General features: G+C 34.0%; 1 protein-coding gene across 1 annotated transcript; it reads left to right on the plus strand.

Moving 5' to 3' along the window:
- Positions 1-63: 63 nt before the first annotated feature.
- LOC123697018 lies at positions 64-15,195 on the plus strand. The gene is made up of 14 exons (XM_045643436.1): positions 64-242; positions 467-692; positions 1,629-1,884; positions 2,211-2,675; positions 2,976-3,134; positions 3,421-3,602; positions 4,490-4,632; positions 6,917-7,142; positions 7,530-7,785; positions 8,362-9,003; positions 9,742-9,923; positions 10,340-10,414; positions 11,377-11,424; positions 15,082-15,195. The coding sequence occupies exons 1-14, from the start codon at positions 64-66 to the stop codon at positions 15,193-15,195; spliced, it is 3,153 nt and encodes a 1,050-aa protein (XP_045499392.1).
- Positions 15,196-16,779: the final 1,584 nt, after the last annotated feature.

The raw sequence follows: 16,779 nt of genomic DNA on the forward strand, positions 1-16,779 counted from the left end.
GTGTAGCGTTTGATTATTTTCCTTTTAATTTAGTTGGTATTCGTAGTAAAGAGTACGGTTAAAATGGCTGAGCCAGAAAAGGGTGAGAGGAAAGGTGTGGATTTGGATACGATCCTGGTGGATGAGATTGGCCAGTTTGGGAGATATCAGATCTTGACGCTTGCTCTTGCGGCTTTCCCTGTGATTTTCTCAGCGTTTGCTGCAGGAGAATACATCTTCACAACAGCCAGAGTTCCTTCACGGTATAATTTTTGGAAGATTATTTAAGTGTAATGTAACCAGATATAATAGAGAATAGAGAATATTAAAAAAATGTCAGAAAATAGAAAATATTTTTCAAAAACGTTTAAATTTTGTAATTAGTGGAAAGATCACGGAATATTATAACTTTGGTTACAGTGGCTTAACCAAATTTCCTTGAACTTTCGTTTTATTTTCACTGATAATTTTCTGTTATTTATTTCAGATGCCTTATCCCGCAATGTGACACAGAAAACCCGGAATACGCTCCACCATGGATACTAAACGCAATACCAGGACGAAGTTTAAATGATTTTGAAAATTGCGAGAAATTTGCGAACAGTTCCGCTTTCAGCGAGAGAAATGTTTGTCCAGCAGAATGGTTTAACAGGAATCAAGTGGTTTCTTGCGATTCTTATGTGTATGAGAACACTCTGAGTGTGGTTTACGATGTGAGTATAAGTAATTGGATTTATTAGAAGAATTTCATGTTTAAGCGTATAGAGCTTGTGGCATGCTGTGTATAGGTACTACAAATTTATTCAATTTTCCTCTTTCCTCTGATCTTGAAGTTAAGTCAAAACTGAAAATAACAACTCAGTGAACACAGCTTCTATTCATTATATTTTTATGTTTTAGTTATCGATTTCTTTAGAGCAGTTTGGTACGTAGAATTCGCTCGCGACCCTCTCAGTTGCTGATACACTTATCATCTAGCATATTGCTGTATCTTCATTGCCATCAATCGATAGTTGCTAAGAACGGATAATAATTTCGGCTAATAACTTACGAGGTTACATCTTAAATGTTTGTATTATCAAGGATCCCACTCTTATGCTAATATTATCACAAAAAACAATATTTACGTAATCAATTACGAATATTTTACGTTAAATTTGTTTGAGTATCTTACAATTGGATTATGAATGTTTTAACATTTTAATGCTGATAACATGAGATAGTAATAATTTTCTATGACAACAATTAAAAATTGGTCGCATTTTTAGCAATTAGTTTAATCATCTTATTAACTTTATTTGCAAATTTTGTATTCAGTCTATAAACTTAAGAATACAACACATTTACGAAGCAATAGGCTTACTCTCAATGATTTGAAAAACTATCGCAATTTTTTAATGCAGTACAATTACATGTATCTCTATGTTAAAATATAGATGGAGGTATAAACATTCCTAACACCTGTTCTTGTTCTTCCATTACGATAATTAAACACGAGCTTACCTATCTTTTTTATTCATTTCAACTTGTATGAGTATTTATGAATACGAGTTCTTACTAATAGTTATTTTTAAATTCTAATATTAATTCAGATTGTCTCTTCTGCCGAGTTGGCAAGAGAATTCATGGCTTAAACCTTTAAATTTCAGTTCGACATGGCCTGCAACGAATGGCAGCGGTCTCTGATCGGCACCATCCGTACCATCGGGACCCTCCTCGTCCTCCCGGTCACCGGCTACATCTCTGACCGCTGGGGCCGCCGCGTGGCCCTCACGATCAACGCCTTCAACACCGGCTGGATTGGCCTTGTGAGGTCCTTCGTCAATTCGTACGAGTGGTTCTTGGTGCTCGAGGTTTTAGAGTCCACGGTCGGTGCGGGCGCGTATTCATCGTGTTATATCTTGGGTAATTTAGATTTTGGAATTTGATTATTTCTGCGTAATTGTAATGCAATCGCTCAAATTATTTATTTTAGTAATTGAATAGATAAAAATGGTACCTCATAAATAAGTAGATATATTTTTTAAGATGAATATAATGAAACTAAATTAAATGAACATAATATAAATCGATTCAAAATTTATTAAAAAGTTGCACCAATTTAAGTGATTCACATAGACCTATCTTACTCTCGACGAAAGTTATAGTTAAATGAATTAATGTACATTCTAATATTGTTTTCGTATTTATATAATAACTTCAATTAACTCACAACTTCGAATCTGTTACAGTAACTGAACTGGTGGGACCTAAATACAGAGTGATAGCAGGAGCCACAATGTCCACGCTATTTGCGACAGGCCAAGTGATTCTTGGGTTCATTGCTTGGGGAGTCCCATCATGGCGACCTCTAACACAAGTACTATACGCTCCACAGCTCTTAGTAGTTACTTACTTCTGGATTCTATCCGAATCAGTCCGTTGGTTGTTGAGTAAAGGAAAATATGAAGAAGCGGAAACCATTTTGAAGAATGTCGCTAAGAGAAATAATAAAGAGCTATCTGAAAAGTCATTACAGGCTTTGCGTGAAAATGCAGAATACGAGAAGACGGCTGAAAAGCCAAAGGAAGCGTGGCTGCCTTTACTTGTTATTCGGTCAAAGGTCATTCTGTTTAGATGCTGCGTTTCGCCAATCTGGTGGATTACGAATACGCTCGTGTACTATGGCATGTCTATTAATGCTGTGAACTTATCAGGTAAAAGCAATTGTTTTTATTTATTGTTGAATATAATGTAGTACAATTGTAATTGTAAGTAATTGTTAACAGTATTCTTTTCGTAATGATACTGATTGATTCACTATTTTCAACCATCGATCTTATCCCGTACGAGCGTCCAAAATCCTTGCAAGAGACAATTTCAGCATTACACCAATATTATTTATTAAAGAATCATAAAAGTGTGTTTGTATGAATAAAAATATACCAATCGACAAATGATAAGCAATGTGATCAATTGAAAAATAATAATTGTAACTTTTATGTATTAAATTTCAGGTAACCGCTACTTGAACTACGTAGCCGTTGCTGCGGTGGAGATTCCTGGATACTGGACAGCTATTTTACTGTTGGACCGCATCGGAAGGAAGCCGGTGTTGATTACCGCCTACTTCTTATGTGCTGCTTGCCAGTTTGCATTCGCTTTTATGCCTGAAGGTTGGTGAACATCAGATATTTTTCTATAAATAATAATCTGTCAGAGATATACATAATATTGTTTAAATGAGCCTTTCAATTGTTTTTTGGAAATTATCCTGCACGTCGCTTCAAAGTGAGGCTAGAGCATGATATTCACAGTTACTCGACTACAACGATGGAATAATTGTTTATAGAAATGTAGGATGTTATTAGTTATGCCAATAATATCAATACTTAAAATTAGATCACATCTACAAGTATTCAACTAAAATAATCTACAAAATAAACCATTTCTCATTTCCAGGTAACGAGGGTCTATCCTTAGCTATATACCTGATCGGCAAGTACAGTATAGCCGTGGTGATGACGTCAGTGTACGTGTACACAGCAGAGTTGTACCCCACGAAGTACCGTCACAGTCTGTTTGCTTTCTCCTCCATGATTGGTAGACTTGGTTCTATTACTGCACCGCTCACACCAGCTCTGGTAAGTATTCCGATCTAGAAGAGGTATAAATTTTAAATTATAAAGCTAAAACGTGTAAATCCAACTTTCGTCGCACTTACAAATCGTTCCTACTTATATTACAACTACTTTAATTTTATTTAATATACGTATCCTAAATTATAAATCTTATACCAATTATTATAATATATAACACATACATACATATTCATACAGACTAACATTTGACCAAATACATATTATTAATATTTTTTTGTTTGTTTCTTATTATTATAATACAGTTTATCCTTACTAATGTTACATCTGTTAATAATTAATTATTCTATCTATTTTATTATATTTATTTATACTTTATTGGAGGCGCAAACTATTCTTCTGGGTATCTGGCAGAATTATCAGCGTTGTGCAGCGTGCTGCTACAACATTATGCTGAGCCAGGGCCTATTAGCAGCTAATACGCACACACACACACACACTTGTTGTTCTTGTTGTTTTAAACTTGTTGTACCTGTATTATGTTCTATTATTGTTATTTTCTTTATTCTATTATTTGATTTTATATTGTGTATGTTTTGGTTGAAATAAATCTTTTTGTATTGTATTGTAATCTAATCCAATGATCCAGAGGCTGACAATAGGCATCCATAAAATTATGGCGTCAGTAATTATTTGTCAATGCAAAAAAGTATAAAAATAATGGTATTATGTTATAGTAAACAGTCATGGCACACATCGCCATCTCCTGACAAAATTCCTTCGAATTCATTCATTCCTTTTGCTTTCATTATTTTATTTTTCTATTTATGCATTTGCTCTTGAATTAATCAATCTAAGTGACCACTAGAAAACCTGTATGGAATTACGATGGGTTTTACTTGCATATTAAATAATTTATGTTCTATTCACAGGCCCAAGAAGTGTGGGAGCCATTCCCATCAGTGCTGTTCGGTGGCTTCGCGGCGCTATCTGGTCTGCTGATCTTCACCACGCCAGAGACCCTCGGCACGAAGCTGCCGGACACCATGGAGGAGGCGGAACAGCTGGGATCGCGGAGAAATTGATCTCTATTGACTATTTATTAAATTATTTATGTGATTACACTGTGTTTAATTTTTTAGGACTCATTATATACTATACTGTTCTAAAGCTCTTTCCCACATCGTTTTTAGGGTTCCGTAGCCAAAATGGCAAAAACGGAACCCTTATAGTTTCGTCATGTCCGTCTGTCCGTCTGTCCGTCTGTCCGTCTGTCACAGCCGATTTACTCGGAAACTATAAGTACTACAGTGATGAAATTTGATGGGAATATGTGTTGTATGAACCGCTACAAAAATATGACACTAAATAGTAAAAAAAAGAATTGGGGGTGGGGCCCCCCATACATGTAACTGAGGGATGAAATTTTTTTTTTCGATGTACATACCCGTGTGGGGTATCAATGGAAAGGTCTTTTAAAATGATATAAAGTTTTCTAAAAAACATTTTTCTTAAAGTGAACGGTTTTTGAGATATCAGCTCTCAAAGTCGTAAAAAGTATGTCCCCCCCCCTCTATTTTTATAACTACGGGGTATAAAATTCTAAAAAAAATAGAGGTGATGCATGCTAATTAACTCTTTCAACGATTTTTGGTTTGATCAAAGTATCTCTTATAGTTTTTGAGATAGGTTGATTTAACTGTAATTTATTATATTTGCTGCTACGGAACCCTTTGTGCGCGAGCCCGACTCGCACTTGGCCGGTTTTATTTATGTGATTTTTTGAGATTTATGATCAATATAATTATCAACACTAGCAGGAGATAATTGTAATTATTCTATGTATGTTTCTAAATGTTTCGACTGTATAATCTACTAAAAATGCAATAGTCAATTCATGCTTTAGTCACATATCCTCGACGAGCCGTATCATTCGCCGTTTTCGATAGAATTTCAGATTATGAGCAAAAAATGCAGAATATTGTGCCTTTACTACCAACATTGCCCGATTATCACAATTTTTATAGACTAATTTATTGATAATATTCACACGTCTTCAGACAATGTATTCATATCTGATTAGATAATTTTTTTAGAAACTTCGGAAGTTCGGAAGTTAATTTTCTTCTCCATATACTTTTTTTTTATTTCCTTATCAGAGAGAGACTTACATAACTTTTCTATTTGTTAAACAAACTTGCAGCTCTATTAACAATAAATTATTTCTTGCTCCAATCTCAGAAATTATGAATTCAAATCGAAAAATTATTAAACATTGGTCTACTATTGGTCGTATTAAATATTATAATTGTGTTCATTGCTGCTCCAAAAGTGTTGTAAATTTTCCATTTGCGAGAGTTGCATGCGTCCACTCGTGCAAAACATAAAATTCGACCGTTAGTGAACTTAATAAAAAGTCTTGCTTTAATGGAATTTGATCATTATCTACCACATGTACAAGTCACTATTTAGCTCAGTGCAATGACTTGCGATTGTTGCGCTTTTCAACGTCACAAAGCCACTAAAATGGAAATATCGTAATTGTACCGGAATCATTTAATCTAGACTTATCTATTGATTCCCCGACATTCATGATATTATATTTAATCTATGTTAACTAGGTGTAGTTCGCATTGAGGTGTCATTGTAACAATGTCTAAGGAAAAGCCCGCATCTGGTCCTCCGAGTGTGTCTTTGGACACTTTGCTGGTGGAAGAAATTGGACAGCTTGGAAGGTACCAATGGCGAATGTTAGGGCTTACTGTAGTTATAGTAATATTTGCCGCGTGGGCTGCTGTTGAATTTATTTTCACTACGGGAAGGATTCCTACAAGGTAAATATTACAGGGAATGGAAATTTTGTATAAGGGGAAAATTATATCATAGGTATTTTTGGTGCTATAAATGCTTGCATGTACTTTTTTTATGCTTACGTTTTATTTTTATTCGATATCAATTCAAATATAACGTGCGTCGCGTTTGTACTTAAATATTCATATGATACTTACATATTGCACTTTTGATACATTGTATATTTATTTTCATAAGCTCTCAATTTAATCTCTGACTTTGTAAGCTCTTATGCTATTCTATACTAACAAATCTGAAAAAGATGGCATAATTAATAAATTATGCCATCTTTTTGAGATTTGTTTTTAAATCCTCGTGTCGATTGTTATTTGTCATTGTTTTTGGAAACTGATTGACCGATTTTGTTCTTTTTTTTAAGTATTTGCGGTATTATGTTGTGTTTCTGGCAGTAGATACTAAACTATTTATATTAGTAGATATAATTGCCGTGTCAGCTAGTCTAGTATCATAGTATGTACATATATTTTTCATTATGATGTTTCTTGCAGATGTGTTATACCCGAATGTGATAACCTGGAAGCTATCGAGTTCAATCCATCCTGGATCCTCAACGCAGTACCAGCAAGTGGGAGCTCTTTTGACAATTGTAGAAGATTTAGCCCGAGAAATGCATCCGCTTTTAGAGACGTCTGCCCCGCTCATCTTTTTAACCGCGAAAGTACCATTGATTGTGAAGAGTTTTTATATGAAAATACTGATACTGTTGTATATGAGGTATGTATTTAGACCAAGTGTTTTTAATTATTGTTCCTAGTAATATGATTTTTGTGTTAAGCAATTGATGTTAGTAGACATATGCTACAAATTGCTTGCTTACGATGTTAGATTAAAAAAAAACAGTTTCATCTTAATACTGATTTAATTCACACGGTATTTAAACATTATTTAAAAGCACTAACCTTTTGATGTGTTAAGCTGAATTTTATTTTCTTTCAAGTGCTTTCGCTATATCTTTTGTGACTCTGTCAAAAAAAATAATGGATAGCGTGGTTCTCGAGGAAATTTAAAGCACATTGTTATGTTTAGGACAAGTTGGTCGAAGCAGCAGCCATAAACCTTTCGATATATTCTTGCTTATGAATTTCATATTATTGACAACAGTACGGCCTTGCTTGCGACGAGTGGAAGCGTTCCCTGATCGGTTCCATCCGGACGGTCGGCGTCCTCGCAGCTTTACCCATCACCGGCTACATATCCGACCGATGGGGTAGAAGAACTGCCCTCTGTATTAATGCCTTCAATACTGCCTGGATCGGAAGTCTGCGCTATTTCGCCGGAACATACGTTGGCTTCTTGATATCTGAAGTGGCCGAAGCTACTTTTGGTTCGGGCAGCTTCTCCTGTGCTTATATATTGTGTAAGTATAATGAAATAGTTAAAATCTTATTTAGTCGATGATAAAATTCATTCATACGTACATACATAGTTTATATTAATGAGATGCAAAATGCCTAAAATATAAACAGTTTAGCTAATATTACGGCATTGAAATTACTCAAGGAAGGAAATAAAAAGACATACTTCACCCTGGAAAGTATGAGATAATGCTAATCTTTCATCATTTATGTTTACTGGTTTACTCTTTTATTTTGTAATCTAAGGGTTTACTATTGTTTTATACATTCTTAGTATACATTATTGCGTCAATTAAGCTATCAATCATGATAACTGAAAATAATTACATTTTTAATGTCAATCTTGTGATAAGTATGTTCATAGACAAAGCTTTAACATAATATACAAATAAAATTTTACATTGATATTTAAAGTAGATCTCCAATTGAAATGATTTTTTCACATTTAATTTTTCTTCAACTGTATTCTGCTACACGACTTAAGAGTCACTTGAGATAATATGTATTTCTTTGTTGCAGTACATTCAATCTAATTTCGGCGTTATGTACAGAGTTAAAACAAAATATCTCTATTGCAGTAATGGAAATCATGGGACCAAAATACCGCGTAGCTGCCGGCGCAACTATGAATACATTTTTCTCTGTTGGTCAAATATTCATGGGGCTGATCGCTTGGGGAGTACCCAACTGGAAAACACTTACATTAATTTTATACATTCCACAATTTATAACCATTTTGTACTACTGGGGCATGTTTGAATCCATCCGTTGGTACATGAGCAAGGGCCGTTATGCAGAAGCTGAAATAACACTAAAAAAAGTTGCAAATATTAACGGTACATGTTTATCAGATAAATCTATAGAAGCTTTAAAAGCATCTACTGAGGAAGAGAAAAGGAATGCTCTGCTAGATAAAGCTGAAAGGAAATCAGAACCGTGGCTGATTGTCCTTTTATTCAGGCACAAAAGGGTCCTCCTACGAGTACTAGTTTCTCCAGTTTGGTGGATCACAAATACCTTCATTTACTATGGTTTATCAATCAATGCTGTTAACATGTCTGGCAATAGATACGTGAATTACATTGCTGTAGCGGCTGTGGAAATCCCGGGGTATTGGACAGCTGTTGTTTTAATGAGCAAAGTTGGAAGGAAACCGGTTCTTACTGGAGCGTTTTGGGTGTGCGCTGCGTGTCAAATTGCATACATATTTATGCCACAAGGTAAGATATGTTTTTGAGATTAATAGCTTTGTAATTGTTATAATAATAGTAATAAGATTTGTAGAATTAATGTAACTCTAACGTAGAATTGGCACCTAGTAAAACATTATGTCGTTATACAATATTGGAAGGAACAAATTATGTAGTTATATTATTTTGACCTATTTTTTATTTTTCGGGATAATATCAGCACTTTAATTTTTATTCGCTAATCATGCCTGTTAGTAAAATAATAAATTAAAATTGAAGTAAGCGTGACTTAGAATAAGTTTCAGCAATATCTTAAACCAGTTTCTCGTAATTAAAACTAGTATGCAAGATAATTTTTATCAGTAATTGTAAATATTTCCATATTTTCATTTTATCAATAATTACATTTTTAAGTATTTATCACACATTATTATTCTTATATCTGACTGAATATACACAGTATTCTATATACACGGTATAAGAACGTGAAACATTAGATAGCTAATGTCCTTATCCTTATTTATTAAAAAAAAATATTTTCTTTACTATAAAGGTAGTTTTTTGTTGACCATTTATCACATTTAGTAGCAGTTTTGCTTTACTGTTTTTGTTTTATTTAGTGCTGTAAAATAAAATAAGAAAAATATATTAAGTTCTAATACAGTCACTAAATCAGAGACAATGTGGAAAATAATAGATTTTAAAGTTTATAATCAGGAAAACTTCTATGACATTTTCACAAACTGATCACAAATCTGTTTTCTGTAGGTCTATACGGTGTATCGCTAACGGTGTACCTGATTGGCAAGTACAGTATAGCGATGGTGATGACGACGGTGTATGTGTACACCACGGAGCTGTATCCCACGCGATACAGGCACAGTCTGTTCGCATTCGCCTCTATGATGGGGAGGATAGGGTCTATTATTGCGCCGCTTACACCAGCGTTTGTGAGTATTTTTTAATACACTTCAAAAAAGGAGGAGGTTCTCAATTCGGCCCGTATTATTTTGTATTTAAAATTTCGGTGGGAGTGAAAATGTAAAAGATTTCTGATAGCCTTGGTTTAGTAGATGGCAGTATAAATTCACCTCATTTTAAATAAGCTTCGAGTTTTTTATTGTTTCCAATTTCTTCCAATGCTATAATTTTCATAGATTTCAATACAATAAAGATTCATTTTAAGTTATGTGGACTTTGTATGGTACGTTTTGACTTAACAGGAATAATCATAAAGTTTACATGATCACGCATTGTTTACATATTTCGTACACTAATTTTACTAACATGAGTAAACATTTTCCAGGGTTCCATTTTTGGTCCACTGCTTTATATAACTTATACAAATGACCTATTTTATTCGCAGGGTGCAGCAATATGGGATGACTTTCCATTTGCTCTGTTCGGTGGTTTTGCATTAGTAGCAGGTCTTCTTGTCCTGGTCACACCGGAGACACTTGGCTGCAAACTACCTGATACTATGGAGGAAGCATCTGATATTGGTCTTAAGAAATCAAATAGCGATAGTTAATCAGTTACAAATTGAATGAGGAATTAGTGTAGCGTTGAAGTGTTCTATATTGTATTTGTAATCTATATAATATATGTTAACGGAAATGCATGTAATCCGTCATTGTATAAAATTCCTAGGAAATGTATGTAAATCCTTAAATCGCACGGAAATGTGTGAAATAAATTATTTTATACACATTGCCTAGGAAATCTATATATTTGCTAAATAGCAATCGGAAATGTAAAACATCTAAGATATTGGAAGGTACGCGGGACGAGGGGGGGAGGGCCGAAAATTCGTAATCAGTAATTTTTGGTTAGGATAAGGGCGTGGGTTAGGTTAGGTTCGTGTTTTTTAAAACTACATAGAAATAGTCCGTCGGCTCGCGACTGTCTTTTTGTAGAATTTTGGAAAAGGCGAATTTCGGCATATTACAAAATGCCGGCCGTTTGTAATACGGCGGATTATACAATCCGACTGGGACGTGTACAAGGGGACAGCGGGACGAGGGGACTGATTACTTACCAAATGAAAATTTGATTTGATTGAATATAAGTTGATTTAAGAAATGTTAATTAGTAAGATAATATGAACATCTTAGATTAAGGATTGGTCTCCGCGCTCCACTAATCTAAGATGAACGTATTATTATTATTTTAGAGTAGACTGTTACCCGATACAGTGTTTTATATCGGACTTGTACACATTTCCTAGGATTTGTATACAATTCCTTGATTTCATACATTTCCCGTAACATCTTAATATATATAAATCTCGTGTCACAATGTTTGTCCTCAATGGACTCCTAAACCACTTAACCGATTATAATAAAATTCGCACACCATGTGCAGTTTGATCTAACTTGAGAGATAGGATAGGTTTTGTCCCGGAAATCCCACGGGAAAGGGAACTATGCGGGGTTTTCTCTGAAAACGCGGGCGAAGCCGCGGGCGGAAAGCTAGTATAGTATATATAAATGAAACCCGTTTCGCGTTGTTACGGCATTACGTGTGAACGGCTGAACCGATTTTGAAATTCTTTTTTTATTATATTCCTTGAAGTATGGTTCTTATGTAAAGAAGACGTAAATATGTCCCACGGGCGAAGACGGGGCGGACCGCTAGTGTTTAGATATTAATGTAAAGACTGTTTTTTTTAAATTTAAAATGGCGCACTTGTTTATGATGCATTGTGTGATAAATAGTTTTAAGACAAATATAAATAAATAAAATGTTATTTCGAAATTGTTTTTGTACCTATTATCCCAAACATTATAGCCATGTGGCTTGCATTTAGAAATTAAAGACTTTTTAACGGATTTTAAATATGATTTATTCATTCGCGGCTTCGCCCGCTTTGACTAACACCTAATATATTGATAATATAAATTATAATGCTAAAACCTTCCTCTTGAATCACTCTATCTATTAAAAAAAACCGCATCAAAATCCGTTGCGTAGTTTTAAAGATTTAGGACATAGGGATTGCGTACATAGGGAAATAGGGAAAGAGAAAGCGACTTTATTTTATACTAGCTTCCGCCCGCGACTCCGTCCGCGCGGATGTCGGTCTTCGCGTGGATGGTTTATTTATCCATTTTGAGTACCTCTGACAATAACCTACCTCTTATAAATATCTATTGGACCCAATTCCAAAATACGGCTAGGCCTATAATAATACGCAACGTGTGTTCGCGGTTCTACGGAACAACGTCTATGGATAAAACTGAAAAATTAAGATTATTTTTTTTCTACGTATTTTTCCAGGATAAAAAGTATCCTATTTTACGCCCAGGATAATAAGGTATAATTATACCAAGTTTCATCGAAATCGAACCGCTAGTTTTCACGTGATGCCTTCACATACAGACAGACAGACAGACAGACAGACAGACAGACAGACAGACAGACAAAAATTTTTTTAATCACATATTTGGGTTTGGTATCGATCCAGTAACACCCCCTGCTATTTATTTTTTCAATATTTTCAATGTACAGAATTGACTCTTCTACAGATTTATTATATGTATAGATTATGTAGTGATGATGATATTCTTTCCCGATGTTTCGAACACTTTAGAGCGAGCGTGGTCACGGGGAGACTGAGATGTTATACGTCTTGACGGTCATACAAAAATTGCTATTTGTAAACTAACTCCACCTATTCCTCCGTAGTTGATATGTGATTATTTGGAGTATTTTTTTATAAATACTAAATAAATAATAAAATCCGTTAAAAAGTCTTTAATTTCTAAATGTATAATACTCGCGTAAAATCAAACACTAGACAATACTATGTGGCATGCAATTGGTTTCGATCTTGTAAATGGTATTGATCTTGTAAATCTTGGGATTAATTTGTGTAATTACTTAACTGATAAAAAATTTTAATTAAAAATTTGAACATTAAAAGTACCAAATACCAAAAATGCATACAATTATAAATAAAGAATTAGAATTTCCTAAAAGTAAGTCAAGTAATTGCTTTCCACAAAATTGTACCCAAGTCATAAACAATAATTTATCCATTTATTTGCGCTAATAGATTACGAGCTCTACTTTATCTAGATTACTTGACGAATATCAAACTTGTGTATTTGTTATGGACCTGAAATTATTATTATGTTGGAAAAACAAATGTACCTACGTTTAATTGATTGATTGATGATTTGATGAACGAAATGTTGAAGTCACGCTGCAGATACTACTGTAATAATACTAATACTGTCATACTTCTTGCTTGAAGATCTAGTAAACTTATAAAAGCATTGCTTAGTTTAAGATGAGAGTGCGTTTTGTGAAACGGAGAAGAATATTTTAATTCCTATCGTATCCTATTCCTATCTTGCCTTCCCGAAGATCCGAACGAATAATTATGGAAGGCAAACGGCAACATACGAGGGCGAATAATTTCTTAATGAGAATAAATGTCTTTAAACCTTATATTTTAATTTTTAATTCATTTAATAAGCACAGATCAAGCTGCAGCTGGTATACGCACAATAAAGTGCCTTCATTAATTGCATTAATCCAGACACCCAAACAAACTAATCTAAGAACAAGCAATTTCATATATTCGGCTTAATACCGGTGAAGGCCATCGATAAAATTGTAAATGTATTATAAGGATAATGTTTGATGTCAAAAGCGTGTGCATTATCTAAATTATAGTAATTAAATATTGTCGCTTTTACTTGTGACGTCAGAGTTTAGTCGTAAATAATCTATTCCTTTCTGAGAACGACTTAAACGTGCCGATTTTAAATAAATTTGCATTAAAAGTTTAATTTTAATTAATTAGGCAAGCATAATAATCCAAATTAATTTATAACATGAAAGTTATCTACACTAATATTATAAAGAGGAAAACTTTGTTTGTTTTTTTGTTTGTTTGATTGTAATGAATAGGCTCATAAACTACTGGACCGATTTTAAAAATTCTTTCACCATTCGAAAGCTACATTATCCACGCTAGGTTTATCCCGGAAATCCCACGGGACCGGGAACTATGCGGGTTTTTCTTTGAAAACGCGGGCGAAGCCGCAGGCGGAAAGCTAGTACTTGATAAAGAAGGAAAATAATGATTAAAGAAATGCTTATAATTTACGAATAACGTTAGATGTCTGTGAATTTAGTAGAGCACTTTACAGCCCATACGAAGAAATGGATTTCCTGAAAATTTTATAATTTTTTGTTTAACGAAAAAGGCTATCGATGGCGAGTCATTTGTCGTAAAATTTTCTGGGCGAGGGGAGCTGACAGCACACTCACATACAAGATTATCTACCATTACTGGGAAACCCTGTATTTTTTTATCCCATCATCTTCAAACTTGACAGTAAGAAGTATCAAACCTTACAAATTGTTGCATTATATCTGTGGTATTTGGTACGTACCACTTAAGTGCAAAATGGTGATTTTTGAGTATGAGCGTTTGAAAGTTTTCACGGTTGCTACCCTGTTGCTACAGATCGGAATAAACACTTGAGTAAAACAAATTTATGATATTTAAATGTCTATTATGTTCAAGTTTTGAACACTTACAAAAAAAATAAAAAAAATGTTCTAGTTCAAGAGTAATTGTTACTTAACATGTTTGTACCAAAAGAAAAAAATGTGAAAATGATGTGAAAATGTCTAAAACGTGTGTACTTAAGTGGATTAGAGCATATTTATTTGTACTCTTAAATTCTTAATTAATATTTATTCCTATTTTTACCTTAATGGAAAGGATTTTTCATTTTTTTTTTCGATGGAGACATAAACAGACATTAAAAAACCAAATATTATGGGGAAACGTCTTCCATACAAATAGATTTAACCATACAAAAACGAATAGGAGTGTGATTTGCCACAAATAAGTACTCATAAAAAAGCCAGGAAATATTGTGATTTTCGTGCAATATGCAATTCTCTGATACTCCCTCTACAAAGTAAAATCCTAAAAGTAGTGTGTGTGTGTGTGTGTGTGTGTGTGGTTCAGAAGTCACGGTAGTTCGCTTGCCTGCCGTGCTTGATGCTGCGGGATCGATCCCATCAACTGACATGTACCAATGTGTCTTTTTCGGATGCATAAGTAGATTCTCTAATAACCAGAGATACATCTTCTATAACAAGAAAACATCATCATTTCTAATCACAGGAAAACATCGTGATGGCAACCGGGATTTTGGTCTGAAATCACCAACCAGCAGTGAGCAAGCGTGGTGATTACTGCTCATGCCTTCTCCTTGTGAGAAGATGCCCTTACCCTGGAAATAGTTACGAGCTGGATCAAGTCAAATAAAATTTGTTTGTAAAACGTACCACTACAACATTCATTCATAGTCACTGTCACTGAAAGTCATAAGATTGTTTCTAGTCGGACCATGAGACAATGATTTGAAATAATCATCATAAATTTGATCACTTATTGGCTGGGAGATCTAAGAGATCTTTGGATTTCAGAGCATCGATATTGATAGGCTCATTAGAGGCCAATGGCAAAGCCACTTCGGAGACTTCTCCCTTTTCTCAGTTCTCTTAAACCAGAAATGCAGAAACTCTTCATTTTCACTCAAAGAGTATTTAAAATCTACGTCATTAGACTTTTCATACGTCAACCAGAAAATACAGTTCTAACCAAATGTAGTTTTGTCTGTCTGAAAATGGAAAGAAGTCAGAGTCATTCATTAATTTTACATCATGGCGATTGCTGGTCATTTTCATTTATCTCGGGGAACGGAGATGGTGCTGTTTCTTTTTTGAATGAATCTTTCAATATCTGCTTAACAGGCAAGATATTATACCGTTTTTGACCTGGACAACACTGAATATAAAATAAGCTACTCTACTTCTTCTGCCAAACCGTTAATAAAATGCCATAAGCATGAAGTGATTTTATCCGCACCTCTTTGAGCTATTCCTTCATACATGATAACATAATGGAATGTTCGTTTAGTAGTAACTTTGCGGATTTTTAAATTAAAAGTCCAAAGTTTCTTTTTTAAAAGGCTACAGATGCAGTTAAATTTGGAATCTGTAAACAAACAGCTTTTATCTTTTAGTTTCATAGTGAAATGTTGCCTTATGCTCCGATTTTTCTAAATTTATTCTAATCTGACACGAAAGAATGAATTTGAAGAGACAAAGAATCAAACCTTGTGCATGTAGGTATCGTTACTTGGCTTTTTAAACGTTTACCAATCTTTAAATCGATTTAAAGATTGGTAAACGTTTCTGAACACACTAAGTCTAAGAGATCTTGCATCACATGCATGTTTCTTTATAGATAATAGGCTTCAGACCTAATGTCTGAAGATTTAAATTATGTGCCAAATAACGTTATATTTAAGTAAGGGAGAAGACCTGTTAAGTTCACAAATAATTTTATTTGATTTGATACAAATAAGTTAAGTGATGATAATAATAATTCAAGTTTGGTCTAATTATGTTAAGTGCTCTTACGTTGTAAATGACTGTTCGTTGATTGAGTATTCGTTTTACAAGTCTATGTTAAGTTATATTAATATATTTGTATCAAATAAAAATTTTTTTTTTTGTACTTAAGGGGTTTTGATACAACCTATTTGAGGTATTTCTACTATCAGTAGGCTTATGTGACATAGACCAAACGAAAGAGGACGTTTTTATCAGTATAGATGGCCAGAAAACAAAAAATGGCCATTTTTGCACTTACGAGGTATATACCAAACACCACAGATATATATTGAAAGGTTATAAACGTTACTTTCCTTGTTCAGTAATTGATAATTTACCTAACGGATATTTAATGAGAGCTCACATTAATGATAG

The sequence above is a fragment of the Colias croceus genome, chromosome 13, assembly GCF_905220415.1.
Source record: "Colias croceus chromosome 13, ilColCroc2.1".
Taxonomy (NCBI): domain Eukaryota; kingdom Metazoa; phylum Arthropoda; class Insecta; order Lepidoptera; family Pieridae; genus Colias; species Colias croceus.

What these genes read in the sequence shown, in the direction of transcription:
- LOC123697018 (XM_045643436.1), top strand. Translation starts at nt 64, where the DNA reads ATGGCTGAGCCAGAAAAGGGTGAGAGGAAAGGTGTGGATTTGGATACG. An exon ending in CTCTGAGTGTGGTTTACGAT is followed by an intron (nt 693 to 1,628) that starts GTGAGTATAAGT and finishes TTTAAATTTCAG; the next exon opens with TTCGACATGGCCTGCAACGA. An exon ending in CTCCTGTGCTTATATATTGT is followed by an intron (nt 7,786 to 8,361) that starts GTAAGTATAATG and finishes TCTCTATTGCAG; the next exon opens with TAATGGAAATCATGGGACCA.